Source organism: Uloborus diversus, chromosome 4 (genome assembly GCF_026930045.1).
Source record: "Uloborus diversus isolate 005 chromosome 4, Udiv.v.3.1, whole genome shotgun sequence".
Lineage (NCBI taxonomy): Eukaryota > Metazoa > Arthropoda > Arachnida > Araneae > Uloboridae > Uloborus > Uloborus diversus.
In genome coordinates, this window is record NC_072734.1 from 175,691,599 (window position 1) to 175,707,123 (window position 15,525).

At 35.0% G+C, this 15,525-nt stretch overlaps 1 protein-coding gene across 1 annotated transcript; it reads left to right on the forward strand.

Moving 5' to 3' along the window:
- Positions 1–830: 830 nt before the first annotated feature.
- Positions 831–4,829, forward strand: LOC129221007 (uncharacterized). Its single transcript, XM_054855443.1, has 2 exons — positions 831–2,588; positions 4,725–4,829. The coding sequence occupies exons 1-2, from the start codon at positions 831–833 to the stop codon at positions 4,827–4,829; spliced, it is 1,863 nt and encodes a 620-aa protein (XP_054711418.1).
- The last annotated feature ends 10,696 nt before the right edge of the window (positions 4,830–15,525 follow it).

Sequence of the window (15,525 nt, forward strand, 5' to 3'; positions counted from 1 at the left end):
GAAGCAGAAACTGGTGAAGATGCATTGCATAGACGGGACCAGAACAGACGTTCAATGGCTGCAGCAAGAGAAACAGAAACTGGTGAAGATGCATTGCATAGACGGGAGCAGAACAGGCTTTCAATGGCTGCAGCAATAGAAACAGAAACTGGTGAAGGTGCATTGCATAGACGGGACCGGAACAGGCTTTCAATGGCTGCAGCAAGAGAAACGGAAACAGATAATGATACACTACAAAGACTCGAACAGGCAAGGATTGCAGTGTCTACAAGAAGGTTACAAGTGTGGAGAAATAAAGAAAATGCAGCGTTTAAATATTCTGCAAGTGTCGATTATGCCTCTGATTCATGATGTAATATTGGAGGGATGGCAATACAGTGTGAACAATGTAATGCTCTGAAATGGAAAGATGAAGCAAGAGGGATGTGTTGTGCGGCAGGCAAAGTGAAGTTGCTTTCATTGGATGAACCTCCCGAAGAGTTGCGATACCTCTTCGGAAACCAACATCAGGACGCAAAGGATTTTCAGAAACATCTCCGAAAGTACAATGCCTGTTTCGCCATGACATCTTTTGGAGCGACTAAAGAAGTAAGATAACATGGATTCATGCCCACTTTCAAAATACAGGGTCAAGTATACCATCGAATAGGAAGCCTATATCCAGCAGAAAATGAACAAAAAAATTTCTTCAAGTCTACTTCATTAGTGACTACCAACAACAGGCTGAACAAAGATGCACAAATATTTCAGATGTCAAACCAGATGTTGTTCTGCGTTTACAAGCGATGCTACAGCAAGCAAATAATTATGTCCGAAGTTTCAAGACTGCAATGGAAAGTATTACCCCTGAAGCCAAACTGGTCATATATGCTGACAGAGTTCCAACTGGGGAACATCAGAGAAGATTCAATAAACCAAGTGCGTCAGAAGTTGCAATTCTCATGGCTGGAGAGACTGACGGAACTAGAAACATTGTTTTAAATCTTAGAGATAATACCATTCAGAGGATATGCGAAACGCATCGTTCCTATGATGCCCTGCAGTATCCATTACTATTCTGGAAAGGTGAAGATAGATATCACTTCGAGCTGAAGCAAATCAACCCGCAAACTGGGCAGCTTATGACGAAAAAGATTTCGTCGATGGATTTTTATGCGTATAGGATTATGTTTCGCTCTAATGAATTCAACATTATTTTGAGAGGAAAAGAATTGTTTCATCAATATTTAGTTGACATGTACGCAAAGATCGAAGTAGAAAGGCATAGGTACATTGAACTCAACCAACGCAAACTGAGGGTCGACGAATATGTTCATCTGAGGGATGCCCTTAGGAATGACGGGAACGTTGAAGACATCGGAAGACTTACGATTTTGCCGTCAAGTTTCACAGGAGGTCCACGATATATGCATGAAAGGACTCAGGATGCAATGACTTATGTGCGAAGCTATGGAAGACCAGACCTTTTCATCACTTTCACCTGCAATCCCACTTGGAATGAAATAAAAGCAGAACTATTTCCTGGCCAGAAACCTCAAGATCGACACGACCTATTGGCAAGAGTATTCCATGTGAAGCAAAAGATGTTGATGAATCTAATCTCCAAAGGTAACATATTTGGATCAGTACGGTGCTTCATGTACACCATCGAATGGCAGAAACGTGGGCTGCCTCATGCCCATATTTTGGTTTGGCTGAGAGAAAAGATTCATGCTCAGCGCGTAGACGAATTCATCTCTGCTGAGTTTCCTAATCCTCAAGAAGATCCAGGTCTCTTCAACTGCATAAGAACACAAATGGTTCATGGGCCTTGTGGAGTCATCAATCTAAATTCACCGTGCATAAAGAATGGTAAATGCAGCAAAAGGTATCCAAGAACATTAGTAAAAGAAACTCAAACTGGAGTTGACGGATATCCGTTGTATCGTCGACGTAGTCCAGAAGATGGAGGATTCACTATTCAACTCACCGTCAAAGGAAAGGATGTCTTAATTGATAACAGATGGATTGTTCCTTACTGCCCACTACTTTCAAAAATATTTAATGGCCACATCAACGTTGAATTTTGCAATTCCATCAAATCCATTAAATATGTATGTAAATATGTAAACAAAGGATCGGATATGGCAGTATTCCATGTCGATTCCACTTCAAATCAACAGAATGAAGTGAGAGAATACCAAGTTGGAAGATACATCAGTAGTAATGAAGCTGCATGGCGCATTCTTAACTTTCCCATACATGAACGTCACCCCACCGTTATCCACTTAAGTGTGCACCTTGAAAATGGCCAGAGAGTGTACTTCACAACTGCAAATGCTGCAGAAAGAGCACAGATGGCTCAAGAGACCACATTGACATCTTTTTTCCGACTTTGTCAAGAAGATGATTTCGCAAGCACTCTTTTGTACAATGAAGTTCCCAAGTATTTTACGTGGAATAATAGCTCTAAAAAGTGGAGTCGTCGCAAGGTTGGCCATGAAGTGCCAAACTACCCTGGATTGAAATGCAGCGATGCACTTATCAGAGTTTTCTCCATTCATCCAAACAATTCTGAGTGTTTCCACCTTAGACTTCTCTTGCACGAAGTTAGAGGTCCTGTCTCCTTTACAGCATTGAAGACAGTGGACGGACATGTGTGTGCAACTTTCAAAGAGGCGTGTCAACTTGAAGGACTTCTTGAAGACGACAATCACTGGAATGCAACACTGGAAGAAGCTGCTCTGACTAGGTCACCCGTAATGCTTAGAAATCTATTCGTTGTGATACTCCAAACTTGTGACTTATCAAATCCCCTCCATTTATGGCTTAATTTTAGAGAACACCTTTCTGAAGACATACTGCACCAGAGAAGAATTTCCTCTAACAATATGGAAATACAATTTGATGACAGCATTTTTAACAAGGCGTTGATCATTGTAGAAGACAAGATGAAATCATCTGGTGGTTTAGGATTGCAGTCTGTTGGGTTACCTCCAGCAGATAGAAGTCATGAAACAAGCGATCATGTAGAACAAGTTTACGACGCTGAGCTTCTTCGGATATTTTTACAGGAGAATGAACCCAAATTGATCCTAGACCAAAACGAAGCTTACGAGATTTTAACTACAGCAGTCTTGAGTAAATTAGGTGGAATTTTTTTCCTTGATGCACCAGGTGGTACCGGAAAGACATTTCTTCTTAATTTGATTTTAGCTAAAGTACGTTACAATAATAACATTGCATTAGCAGTTGCTTCATCAGGAATCGCAGCTACCTTGCTTTCAGATGGAAAAACTGCCCATGCTGCATTTAAATTGCCCCTTAATTTAGCAACTTTGGAGACACTGACATGCAACATAACAAGGGGTTCAGACAAGGCTAAACTTTTGGAGAAATGCTCACTTATAGTTTGGGATGAATTCACAATGTCTCATAAAAAGGCATTTGAAGCATTAGGTCGTACGTTACAAGATTTAAAACGGAATACCATAATAATGGGTGGCATTACAATTCTGCTGGCGGGGGACTTTCGTCAAACACTACCAGTTATCCCCCGAGGCACCAGAGCAGATGAAACAAGTGCATGCCTGAAATCCTCTTATTTATGGAATCACGTGAAGAGATTACAACTACAAACAAATATGCGTGTATTTTTAACAGGCGATGTGAATGCACAAGATTTTTCGGAAGAACTTCTACAAATAGGAAATGGAGTGATGACGTCTGAAAACAGTGATGGAAACATTCAATTGGGAGATTTTGCTAATGAAATAAAAACGCATGAAGAACTTATGACTGTTGTCTTTCCGAATTTGGAAGTGAAATTTAAAGATCATCCCTGGTTATGTGAAAAAGCTATTCTATGCCCTAAAAATGATGACGTCACAACCACAAATGATACTTTACTGACACGTTTGCCTGGACCACTCCAAACATACAAGTCCATTGACACTGTTTATGAAAAAGACGAAGTGGTTAATTACCCCACAGAATTTCTGAATTCTCTTGAGATCTCGCGGGAATCCCACAACATAAATTAAATTTGAAGGAAGGCGCATCTATTATGTTGCTAAGAAACTTGGATCCTCCTAACTTGTGTAATGGTACAAGAATGAGTATCAAGAAATTACATAACAATATAATCGAAGCGACAGTGTTAACTGGACCAGCAGCAGGAACTGATGTCTTGATTCCAAGAATACCTTTAATTCCATCAGACATTCCATTTCAATTTAAAAGGCTACAATTTCCCGTCCGTTTAAGTTTTGCCATCACGATAAATAAGGCACAAGGCCAAACCTTAAAAGTAGTAGGTGTAGATTTGCGGACCCCTTGCTTCTCACATGGACAGTTATATGTTGCATGTTCTCGTGTTGGCTGTAGAGACAATCTGAACATCCTTTGCACCGAAAGGGAAAACCACAAATGTTGTTTATCCGGAAGCTCTTAAAGATTGAAATCACTGCCAGTAATTGCGTTATATTGAATTTTTAAAATGTTATTTGAATCTTATTGTCATCAACAATGTGCGATTTTAACGGGTGGTGGCGGAACTTTTCTAAAAATCGAAAATCGCGTTCTTTTTATTTCAGTAATTTACCGGTAAGTATTTTCACTTACATTTAAATTATAAAATCATAGTCAATTTCCTAAATATTTTCAGAATCCATGCAGAAGAAGGACTGATCCGTGTGTTAGGAATTTCCTTAAAACTATAATCTTTATTTTTTAAATGTTTTTAGGCGCTTCAAGAAAGGACTGAAGAATATGTGGGTCTTTGTGCTGGAATTTTCCTTACAACCATGACAATAATTTTTGAAATTTTAGGATCTTCGAAAAAGAACTGAAGAAAATCGTTAGCACTGTTTAAAAAAAAAAAATACTTTTGCTCTTATGTCAGTAAGAAATAACAATTTTCCGATAAGACATTCCACTTATATTCAAATTTTATTCAATTCATTTAAACTACATTTCGTTCAAATTAAAAGAATATTCAAAGTGTTAGTCATTCAACTAAAATTTAAACTATTTATTACATTTAGATATCAATTTTAATGTTTTTTTTCTTCTCCAGAATCCTTACATGACGACTGAGGCGACATGCCTGTGTCATGACGGGTGGTGGTATGATTTTACTTAAACCATAGTAGTTTTTTTTAATATGATTTTAGAAACTGTTCAGCAAGAACGGAAGCGACATGACCTTCCATCTGTAAATTTATTTAAGCAGCCGCCAAAGGCGGCAATCTTGGTGTTAAAAGGTAAATGGCAAGGCGAATGCTTGCATGCCCCCCCCCCCCCCACACACACACACCATGACTTTGAAAAAAAATGCTTTCAAGTAAAAGTGGAAGTGTTTTTTGTTATTTTTCGTCAAAATTTACATGAAGAGCAAGCCGTTTGTGTCCCCCTCTCCCTCATTTAAAAATATTCCAAACGACGGAACTGGATAGATAGATCTAGCAAATATTTTATTTAAATTAATAATGACATAGATTGATTGATACCGCCACGAAACTTATTTAAGCAGCCGCCAAAGGCGGCAACATTGTCGTAAAAAGCCACATAATATTGATATATGGAGAAAAACATTGATTAATACCGTCGCTAAATTGTCTAAGCTGCCGCCGAAGGCGGCAACCCTGGCGTAAAAAGGCGGACCAGCTGGTCGCCGAAGGCGGCTAGTTAACAATAAACCTACAAACTAATTATAGGAAAATAATAATTGTAAATATTTACACATTTTTCAACACTTACAATATCCTTCACTAATAATAATATTACGAAAAGCGGCTATGTGAACTGTTCACAAGTGATCCGTCTTTTACTTTAGACTCGCAAAAGTAAAGAATTTTTAATTTGATAAAAAATTTAAGCATTGTCATGAATTTACTTGAATGTTCATGCAATGGTTCGTAATATGAAGGTTTAGAATAGCAGTTAGTTTTAAAAATGTTTTTATGCGAAGAAGACAATGATAACTTTTTTCAACACCTGCTGAAACAAAGAAGCTGCCACAATAGAAACATAAAATGACTAATTGTTCTAAATGTTTGTCCAAGAGATACAACTGGTACTGTTCGTCTTTGAGAATTTTCCCAGATTTTTTGCTTGAAGTGGTCTTAGCATGCCATGTTCACGTATGCCCCATGTTCACATGAGCCCCCTTTTCCCCTATTTAATATAGATATAATGGATGTTAAAATGTATATTTTAGTTGTAAAACTAAAGGAATTTTTGTTCCAATGGATTTCATTGAACTGCCACGCATCTTAAAATGGTGTATTTGAAGTAAAACATTTTGTTTACAATGAAATTAACAACACATATTATTAAAGCATGAAAAGTTTCCAGTGAACAACGACAATCTATAACCATCAAGAAATACGTTGGATTTTGCACTAAAACTTGTATTTATTGATTTACATATTGTGGAATTAAAACGAATTTAGTTTTTCATGAAAACAAGTTTTTTCATTGCTCAATGCATTTCTTTTTTTTTTTTTTTTTTAAACCCTTTAAACTTTCACACGCATAGTTTTAAAAATACAGATCGTAAAAATTCCAAGTACACTCACAATTCTTTTTTACAACAATTAAATTTCCATACAAGCACATTTGATTACTAATATTAACATTACTTTAAATTTGACAGAATTAAGAGAATTCAAGCAGAAGAATTTCCAAACACCGATGCAGAGAGTCGTATCTTCTTGAAATGGCATAAAAAATCAATAGCATAGCGAATATGAACGTTAAGAGACACTTTTTTTAAAAAAAAAAAAGAAAAACAAACTTTTGTTTGGTTGAATATGTTCTTTTCTTCAAAATTTAAAACCTGCTCTTGGGTTCACTTACCGCTTCAACAAAACTAGAGACCTGTCTAAAAGAAAGCTTACTGTTTTAAAGCAGTTTAGTTGAAAGTTCAACTGAAAACACAAAGTTCAACTTAGAGAAACATAGAAAAAACTTTCGGAACCGCATTCCCCCCAAATAAAAACTTATTTTGTTAAGCAGAGACATTTTTTCAAAATTATAAAACCGTTAATCTATTTGCATGATAAATATTTATTAGATTTTTGAATTTTATTTCTTGAAAAAATATTAATGCAAACTACTATAAAGAAAAGAAGTAACTTTTTCTCCAAATAATATTTTTTTAAAACGTTAAACAAAAAATTCGGATTTTCTGAAATGGTAATTGAACGCGAAATTCAAGCGAAAATATAACGCTACTAGTGACATAGGAATGCTATTACATCCCATTTGAACATCAGTGCCATTTTCACGAGAATCTTAATTTTTATACCATTAACTCATAATAATCGTGTTCCAAATATGTTTGAGAATCATCAATGGGCAATAATTGCGTTAATCAGAGACCGTCAATTCCTCAACCTCTTGTTGACATTTACACCGAAACATCTGGTGACAATATTTGAAGATTATGATTCATATCATGGATAAATGACGCGCTGTATTTTCTTCATCTCAAGAAGGAACTGTTGGCAATACCTGAAGTTGACGCTAACCTAAAGATAGATTATACCGATACTGCACCCTTTCAGAGTTAGCGTAAATAAACAGTCGAGTTTGCTTATAAAGAACACGAAGGGACAGCGGTGATTGCTTGTTATAACGGAGTGCTGGTAAAAAACGGGTTAGCGAAAAAACTCATAAAAATTCAAATACATTTGATCAAAATTCTTTAACAGTTAATTATTTCGGCCTCTTTTCCAAATTTCAAAACTTTGTTTTTGTTTCTTTCAAAAATTTTCTTCTAAATTCCAGAAGTTCTGTGTCTTTTATAGTTCAAGTAATTTTACACTCCCCCCCCCCTCCTTTGTATCTTCAAAACTATCGTTTGGCGCATTATGGCCTATTCAGGCTCTTGCGCCATTAAAACCAATAGAACCAGCCATTATGTATACTTGTTTTTTAATTTTTATTTCTCTGAAGTACTAAAGAAGTTAGTTAATTTACTTTCTTATTTGCTTTTCTGTCTTATTCTCTTTTGTGGCGAAAAATGTTCATGACCCAAGAAACAGTCAATTTACGCCCCTGGCTTCGAAAAAAGTTAGAAGATCATCTGAATATCAAAAGTCATCGGGTTTGCTGAAGGTATTTCAGCTTTAAATCCTCCACACATTTGTCGTCATCTTCGCCCCCCCCCCCCCATCCCGGAGTTTAAATTACAGTATCCTCGTAAGTGAGTATTTCGGAAGTGGGCAACGTTAGCGGAATACTTATAGGATTTTCAAATGCAAAAGAAAAATGTGATGACAGCCAGTTTTTCAAAATGTATATTGACATATAAATGTAGGGTAATGCCAAAAGTAACAGACAAGGGCCCAGTAACAGACAGTTGTAAGTTTGGATTTAAATAATAAGAAGTTTAAGCGGGTAAAACTGATGTTGCTGTGCTCATGAATACGGTGCAACCATCTAGTTTTATCAGAGTGAATTCTATGAGCCATTTGGTATTTACAAGGCAGTGGAGGAAGGTTATGAACATTCACCACGAGGTCAGCCAATGTTTCATGTTCATTTGAATTTAATAAGGTTTTATACCTCAAAATAAAGAACTTTTGCACATTTTGAAGAGAACATTGGAATTATGTCCATTATTCATCTTTTCCTCATCCTATCTGTTACTGGGTATCATCAGAACTTTCGGTGTCTGTTACTGGGAGTCGGACCTTTTTTCGAAATTGAGGAAATAAAAATCCAAATTAATAATTCAGAGGATCCAGGAGCAGCCTAACCTTAGATGAGATGTAGTTGCATCAGAGAAAAATAGTTTTAAAAGTCTAAATACATTAAAAGTCTCAGAAAATTGAGTTAACCCGAGTAAGATGTCTTAAGCATGTCTGTTAGTATTCCGAATTGCGTACGCATTCCTGCAGTAGCTTTTGCTCTAGAGTGGCCACAAAAAAACTGGTCCCACACACAAATCCAGACAGACAAACATTTTCCAGAAATGGTCAAAGTGAATTCAACACACTTCAAAGCATACTAATCCATCAAAATTCGATATTCGAAAATTTTTACGAGTCTACTTCTTTCCTCAATATGCCAGATGTATAAGAAAGTAAAAAAAAAAGGGCTGCCTTACTTTTGCGCAACCTGAAATAATTGATGATATTTGTTACGTCAATAAAATCTTTCGTCAAATACATTAAACTTGATCCCAAACATACTATCTCAATAAGCTAAGTTAATTTAATATTCAACATTTTCTTGACTCTAGTAAGAAGAGAAAAACTTAAAATTGAGTTAACCTGAGAGCGACGTTTTAAACATGTCTGTTACTGGTGCCGTTACCCTATGTAACATAAATTTTGAAAAATGCGCCGTCATCACTTGACTCACGACTAACTTTAGATTGCCTTCGGAAAGTTAAAAGAATTTTTCCCAGGAAATAATAAGCTTAACTGGAAGTCAATAGAAATTTTATAAATCACAAAAATATTTCTCGCATTTAGGGAGTTTTGCTCGTTGAAAGCTAATTATGCTCCTAAAGATTTAACACAGTACTAGTCAAATGTCTAATTTCCTCGCTAAATCCAGGTTCTCCTTAAACTCTCCCAGAATTCGTTATAACCGAGTTCAAGTATGTAATGCGTATTGGTTTTTCTGGAGTCGAACATTTTCGTTGTATTAAAACCATTCTGCCATTCTAAATGAAAACAATAAATAGATAATTTGAAGGTTCTGTGCTAGTTACTAAATTGACAACTCTCCATGTCTTATCTTTCTAAATCTATGTTTGATACCAACAGTTCAATTTCATAATTCACTGCTGAGGGTTGAAAAATCGACTGGAATGGACTTGAAACTAATAATCACCTTTGGCCATCTGGCAATGATTAAAATGCCCAACCGGTAGTGCAGGCCCGTCATTTCTATATCTCAGAGCCAACAGGATATAAGTCACATTATGGTAATTTTACAGGAGAGAGGAGGAACTTTTTTTGGCGCATGCAAAGGATGGAACGTGCGCTCTTTTAACCCTGGTAAAAAATTTTAAGGGATTTTTTTTTAAAGAATGACATTCACATAACTTCTTCATGCGGAATAGGCTTCTTCATACAATGTACTAACAAACGGAAAATCGCATTTTTTGGACTTACGTCAGTCTGGTTGTGAGGTACAGTTTAAGGGGGGTAATACAGGTACAGTAAGGGGGTCAATGGCCTCCTCATCGGCTTTGAAAAAATATTGTTTATACATATAAGTGGGTGTGGTTTTTGTTGCTTTAAAAAAATGCATTGAGTTATGCATCCTTTGTTCCCTTCGTCCTGAAAAAATTCGAGATGATGTGTCTGCGGTTGTGAGATAATTTAATTTTTTTATTGCTAAGTTTTTAACCAAGTCGTATTCTTGTGATATGATCCTTGTGCACTCCCTTTTCATAGTGGAAACAATGTCTACTCTTCTCTCATAATATTTTTCGTTTCACTAACTAGTGAGAAAATTCATTCATTTCTGTTTCATAAATTGATAACAAAAACCATGACTTATAACAAGTGGTTATTTTAGAGTCTATTTGTCAGTGGTTAATGACTAAAAATTTAAATTTTTGGCTCTGTCATAGGGCATGATACTTTCCTCAATAGATTTAGTTTTCTATTGAAAATAATGTGATCAAGTTTGTGCCTTAAAACTTTTTAAAACTTTCATATTCCTCAGATATGATATTTGGTGTTGAAAAAGTTTCTCCAATTAAAAAATAATTTCACAAACCCAATCTTCACTACACAGTTTCATTGCTTCGTTAATGTTGACCTATTTTGATAAATTTGGCGGATGAGGGAAGTTGCAGAATATCGGTTTATTGGCTCCAATCAGCTTTCATGGGGGAGGGGGGCGGGGGGGGGGACCAAAAAGATCACCTGCTCGTGGTGCCCACTCTGCGTAATCTAAACAATCGGGACAAGTTTTCACCTTCGTTACGTGACAATTTTTTCTGGGAGGCCTATCTTTACTGGGCAGCACGTCACTTAATGACTTAACAGCCAAGAATGGGCTTTGGTAAAGAATAAGAAATTTCCTTTAAAGGCACAATTAGTAAATACAGCTATTTAAAAAAATGTGATAAACATTTTCGTTACCATTCTTCAAAAAACGTAGCATTCTATATTTTCCAGTCAACACAATAACAGATTCTCCCTTAAAATTTGCAGAAAATAAAACCAGCATTGATTTATTACATGTGCATTTAACGCATGGAAAAGTTCGCTTTATTCTTCCCCATTGGGAATGTGCATTATTCTAGACTATCTTTAACATTTATCTATTTATTTTGTTATTTCTTGAAGAGACCTTATCCACATTGAAGCAGTCATAGATGCATCACACTCTATCTTTTTCTTAAATACGGGTAGTATATTTATCATGTTTGACGAAATCTGCCAGTTTCAGGCACTGGCGTTATGGGAATATCTTATGTTTCAGAAAAGACTCCATAACTTTGAAGTGACATAACCACGAAACAGTGAGAGGAGAAAAAAGAACGAACAATATGTTGGGACAGGCAGGTCTGAATTTTTTATACACAGGTCTTCAGAAATAGTTCCAAAGCCCACCAGAGGCCGCTGCAGTCACAGAGGTGTCTTTTAAATAATATGCAAAAGTTTGCTTACTGAACAGGGATTAAATCATACTATGCAATGATCTCCTAACTTGTCCTCCTTCTTTTCTCCTAGCAAAATAATAGATAGAAAACTATACGCAGGTTAACCCCTTCAGTCGAAAATATGAAATACTTGACCAAAAATGTTTATGTTTAGAACACAGTGTACTATGGTAAAGTGTATCTTATAGACAAAATTTCAAGTTTGTAGGAGAAAATTAAGAGTTATGGCACGTCCAATATTCCGGACTTATATTTTTGAAATTAATGTTTTAAATAAAGAAACGATAAAATACCAAATAAATTTCATTATAAAATGTTCTTCAAACAATAAAAAAACATAATATAAGCGTTTAAAATGATTAGTTAAAATTATATATATATTTTTAAAAATCAGGAAAAAACCTCGCTTTTCGGACGAGAATCCAAGGTTGGAAAAATGAGCCACTCTCTATCTCCTAATCCTTATGTCTGTTGTCAATCCCAAAACGAAAAATTATTTCAGATTTTAATAAGCAGAATGTAAAGGGTCAGCTACAAAAAAAGGCAAGTAATTTAATCAATTATTAAATTATTAGTAGATGTTTAAAGTGTATGTCCGATATACGGGACACCAGGTCTGCAAAGGTTAACTTTGTTTTCACTTTTTACTTAAAACTTGAACAAAAAATAGTGATATCATAAATTAATGCTTTCCAAAAACATTTAAAGAGTAAAAAAATCAAACTTTATTTTTTTTTTCTTCAATTTTAAATAACGGTCAAATTGGCAAATTTTTATCGCATAGCTATTTTAAGGAAAATCATCAAATTTCAAGTCTACAAATAGAAAAAATTAAGTGAAGATTCATTTCAGATTTAATAAGAGTCAATCAGTAAGTGAGTTAATCAGTATTTAAGTTAAAGTTTTTTTTTCTTTCATTTGTGTAACAAAACCACTCATCTAAAATATACAAGGTTATAAAAGAAATACTTCTAAGTAAAAGGTTTTCGATGCCTGCCCAAAATGTTCTTAGAATACCGAACTATCAAAAAAATTTCAGTTAAATTTCTTATTTTATGGTGTACGTGAGGAGCAGTAAGTGCAAAATACATAAGTCATGTCTTATTTTTAAAAAAAATATTCCATGGTAAAAAGGACAATTTAGACCCTCGCTAATCACAATTTACTTAGAGATTACCAGTGAAATCTCTTTTTCTAAGAGCAAGAATTTCACATCTTCTAGCCACGCGACGGTTTATTATCAGTTGGGGAACACTTGCTGCCTTCACAGCCACGGGTTTCCCTGCATTTGGTATCTGCTTCAGAAATGTATGTTGTAACGTATGGTAAGAAAGTGATCGACTCATGTTTTTATTTTTAAGAAAAACCTGAATTTTGTTAAAAAAATTTTTTTGAAGTTTTTTCATTTTGTGGAAAGAACTATTATTTGGGCATTTTTTCCACTTTTTATGGCGAAAAATCCCGTCATATTGTAAAATTTATAATTACATGGTCCGGTTATTAATTTCCAGAACTGACGTCGTTACTGTAAGAGAACGGAAAGCCAGAAGATGGCGCTAATGATTGCATATTGAAGAGCGTTTTCTTGCGCATGTGCTGTGCAATCGGCGTCATACTAAAGTTAGTGGTTCTAGTGGAAAAGCGCAATAAAACGTAGATCTCAAATTCCAGTCGTCGAAGTGAAAATGGAGCAAAGAATTGACATTAAATTTTGCTTCAAATTGTGCAAGACAGCTGCAGAAACATGCGAAATGTTGAAACAAGTTCACTAGAACTTTTGAATGGGGTAGTTTCCAAAATTTTAAAAGCATTTTTTTCTGAAAGAGCATGATTAAAAATGTAGGATCCGACCATTTTTTGAATAATTTGTTCGAGTTTAATATTTTTAAAAAAATACTTAAATCGGAGCGCTTTTATTGTTTACTGCTTCTGCCGATGACATCACAAATGATGAAATGCCATTTAGTGTTGCCACTCACAGTGCAAAATATTTAATTCGCATCTTTACTCACCTGTATTGCAACGATATGGTTGGTAGCAAGCGTAGAGCGCAATTTTCATTCGCTGCTTGATTATCATAACATGGAAACGTAGTAGTATTTTTTTCCGAAAGAGCATGCTTAAAAACATAGAATCTGACAATTTTTTAAATAATTTCTTTAAGTTTAATATTTTTAAAAAATTACTGAAATATGTGATCTTTCATCGTTTAACGCTTCTGCCGATGACATCACAAATGATGAAATGCCATTCAGTGTTGCCATTCACGGTCTAAAATATTTAATTTGCAAATTTACTCACGTGTATTGGCAACGATATGGTTGATAGCAAGTGTGGAACGCAATTGTAATTCGCTTCTTGATTATCATAACGTGGAAATGCGGTAGAAAAATGCGGCAAAGTGCTTCATTTGTGACGTCATCAAGATCACGCCTTGTTTGAAAAATATGACATTTAAAAAAAAATAATTAAAAAATAACTGTTGGGAAAATGGAAGTATTTTCTGGGTCCATGTTTTTTTTTTTTTTTTTTTTGCTTACTCTATCAATTTCAATGACAAAAAGTACTACTTTTGAGTGAAAGAAACAACCCCATTGTTAAAACATTTTCGGGACGGGTGCAAAAGTGTCGATGATGATCCACATGCAGGTCGGCCGCAGTAATTTAAACGCTACGTTTTAATGCTGCTTTCCACGAGAACCACTTACCTTACTTCAGAATGACACCGATTGTACTGCGCATGCGCTAGAAAACACTCTTCAATATGCAATGATTTGCGCGTTCTTCCTGCTTTTCGTTCTCTTACAGTTACGTCAGTCCTGGAAATTAATAGCCGGACCTTGTACAACTAATTTTACTCAAAGTAGTTGAATGCACGAAACCAGCCTTAATTTTGGAAGGGAAAAATAGTGATGCACGAACGTAAACTTTAAATATATTTTTCAGGAAAAAAATACGTGATCTAAGTATTCAGTCAGGTGTCAGATAGCTTCAAATATCAATAAAGAAAGTTATTGTAGTGTATTTCTTTAGAAAAAATATTTTCGAAGCTTATTTTTTAAAAAAAAGATATCAGGAGTTTGTTCATTCACTGGGCAGTGTTCATTTTCCAGTCGGTCTACCCTACATCCATAGGCGTAAAAATGAACCTGGCCAGTTTTTACTGATTCTATGTTTAACTTTCAAAGCGAATAATAATCTTCTCCATAGTATACTTTTCCGTAAAACCATTTTATTAAACGTTCCCGTACTTTAAACCTCTTATACTTCATAGCTTGCAGTTCTTAAAAGACATTTTCTAAAGCAGAGTTTAGGAAAATAAGAGCAAACATATTTGTTATTTTTAACCAATTATTATTTTTCCCTGAATGTATCAAGCAACTGGTTCTGTAAGTTTTTTCTTCATTCATCGAAGATTTGTAACATTCAAAATTCCTTCAATTTTTACAGTGTTTCTAAGTATTTTCATTGGAAGGAAATGCTTAGGAAACTTACTTGTACCTTCTTACAACGCTAAAAAAAGGGGGGGGGGATTTATTCTAATCCCGAGGGACGGCAGAGAAAAGTCCGTTTAAACAGAAAAATAAATGAGCAACTGAGGATGTGTGTGTTCCCAAAAGAAACAAGAGAAAATGTAAAATAGCCGACTTTAATTGGAAAAAGAATTCAAAGTGGTAATATTTTTTTAAGAGGAAACAAAAATTTCCATACTTCTTATAAAACTTCCGGAATATTTTTTATTAAAAATAAATTAAAGTACTTGAACAATACTATTATTCGGCATAAATTCAAAAATGGCAGACTTCTCTCGATTCTACATAAAACAGAAAGTTTTCTTTCTAACTTTAATGGAAGTTCTCATTAACTTCACTAACTATATATATATATATATATATATATATATA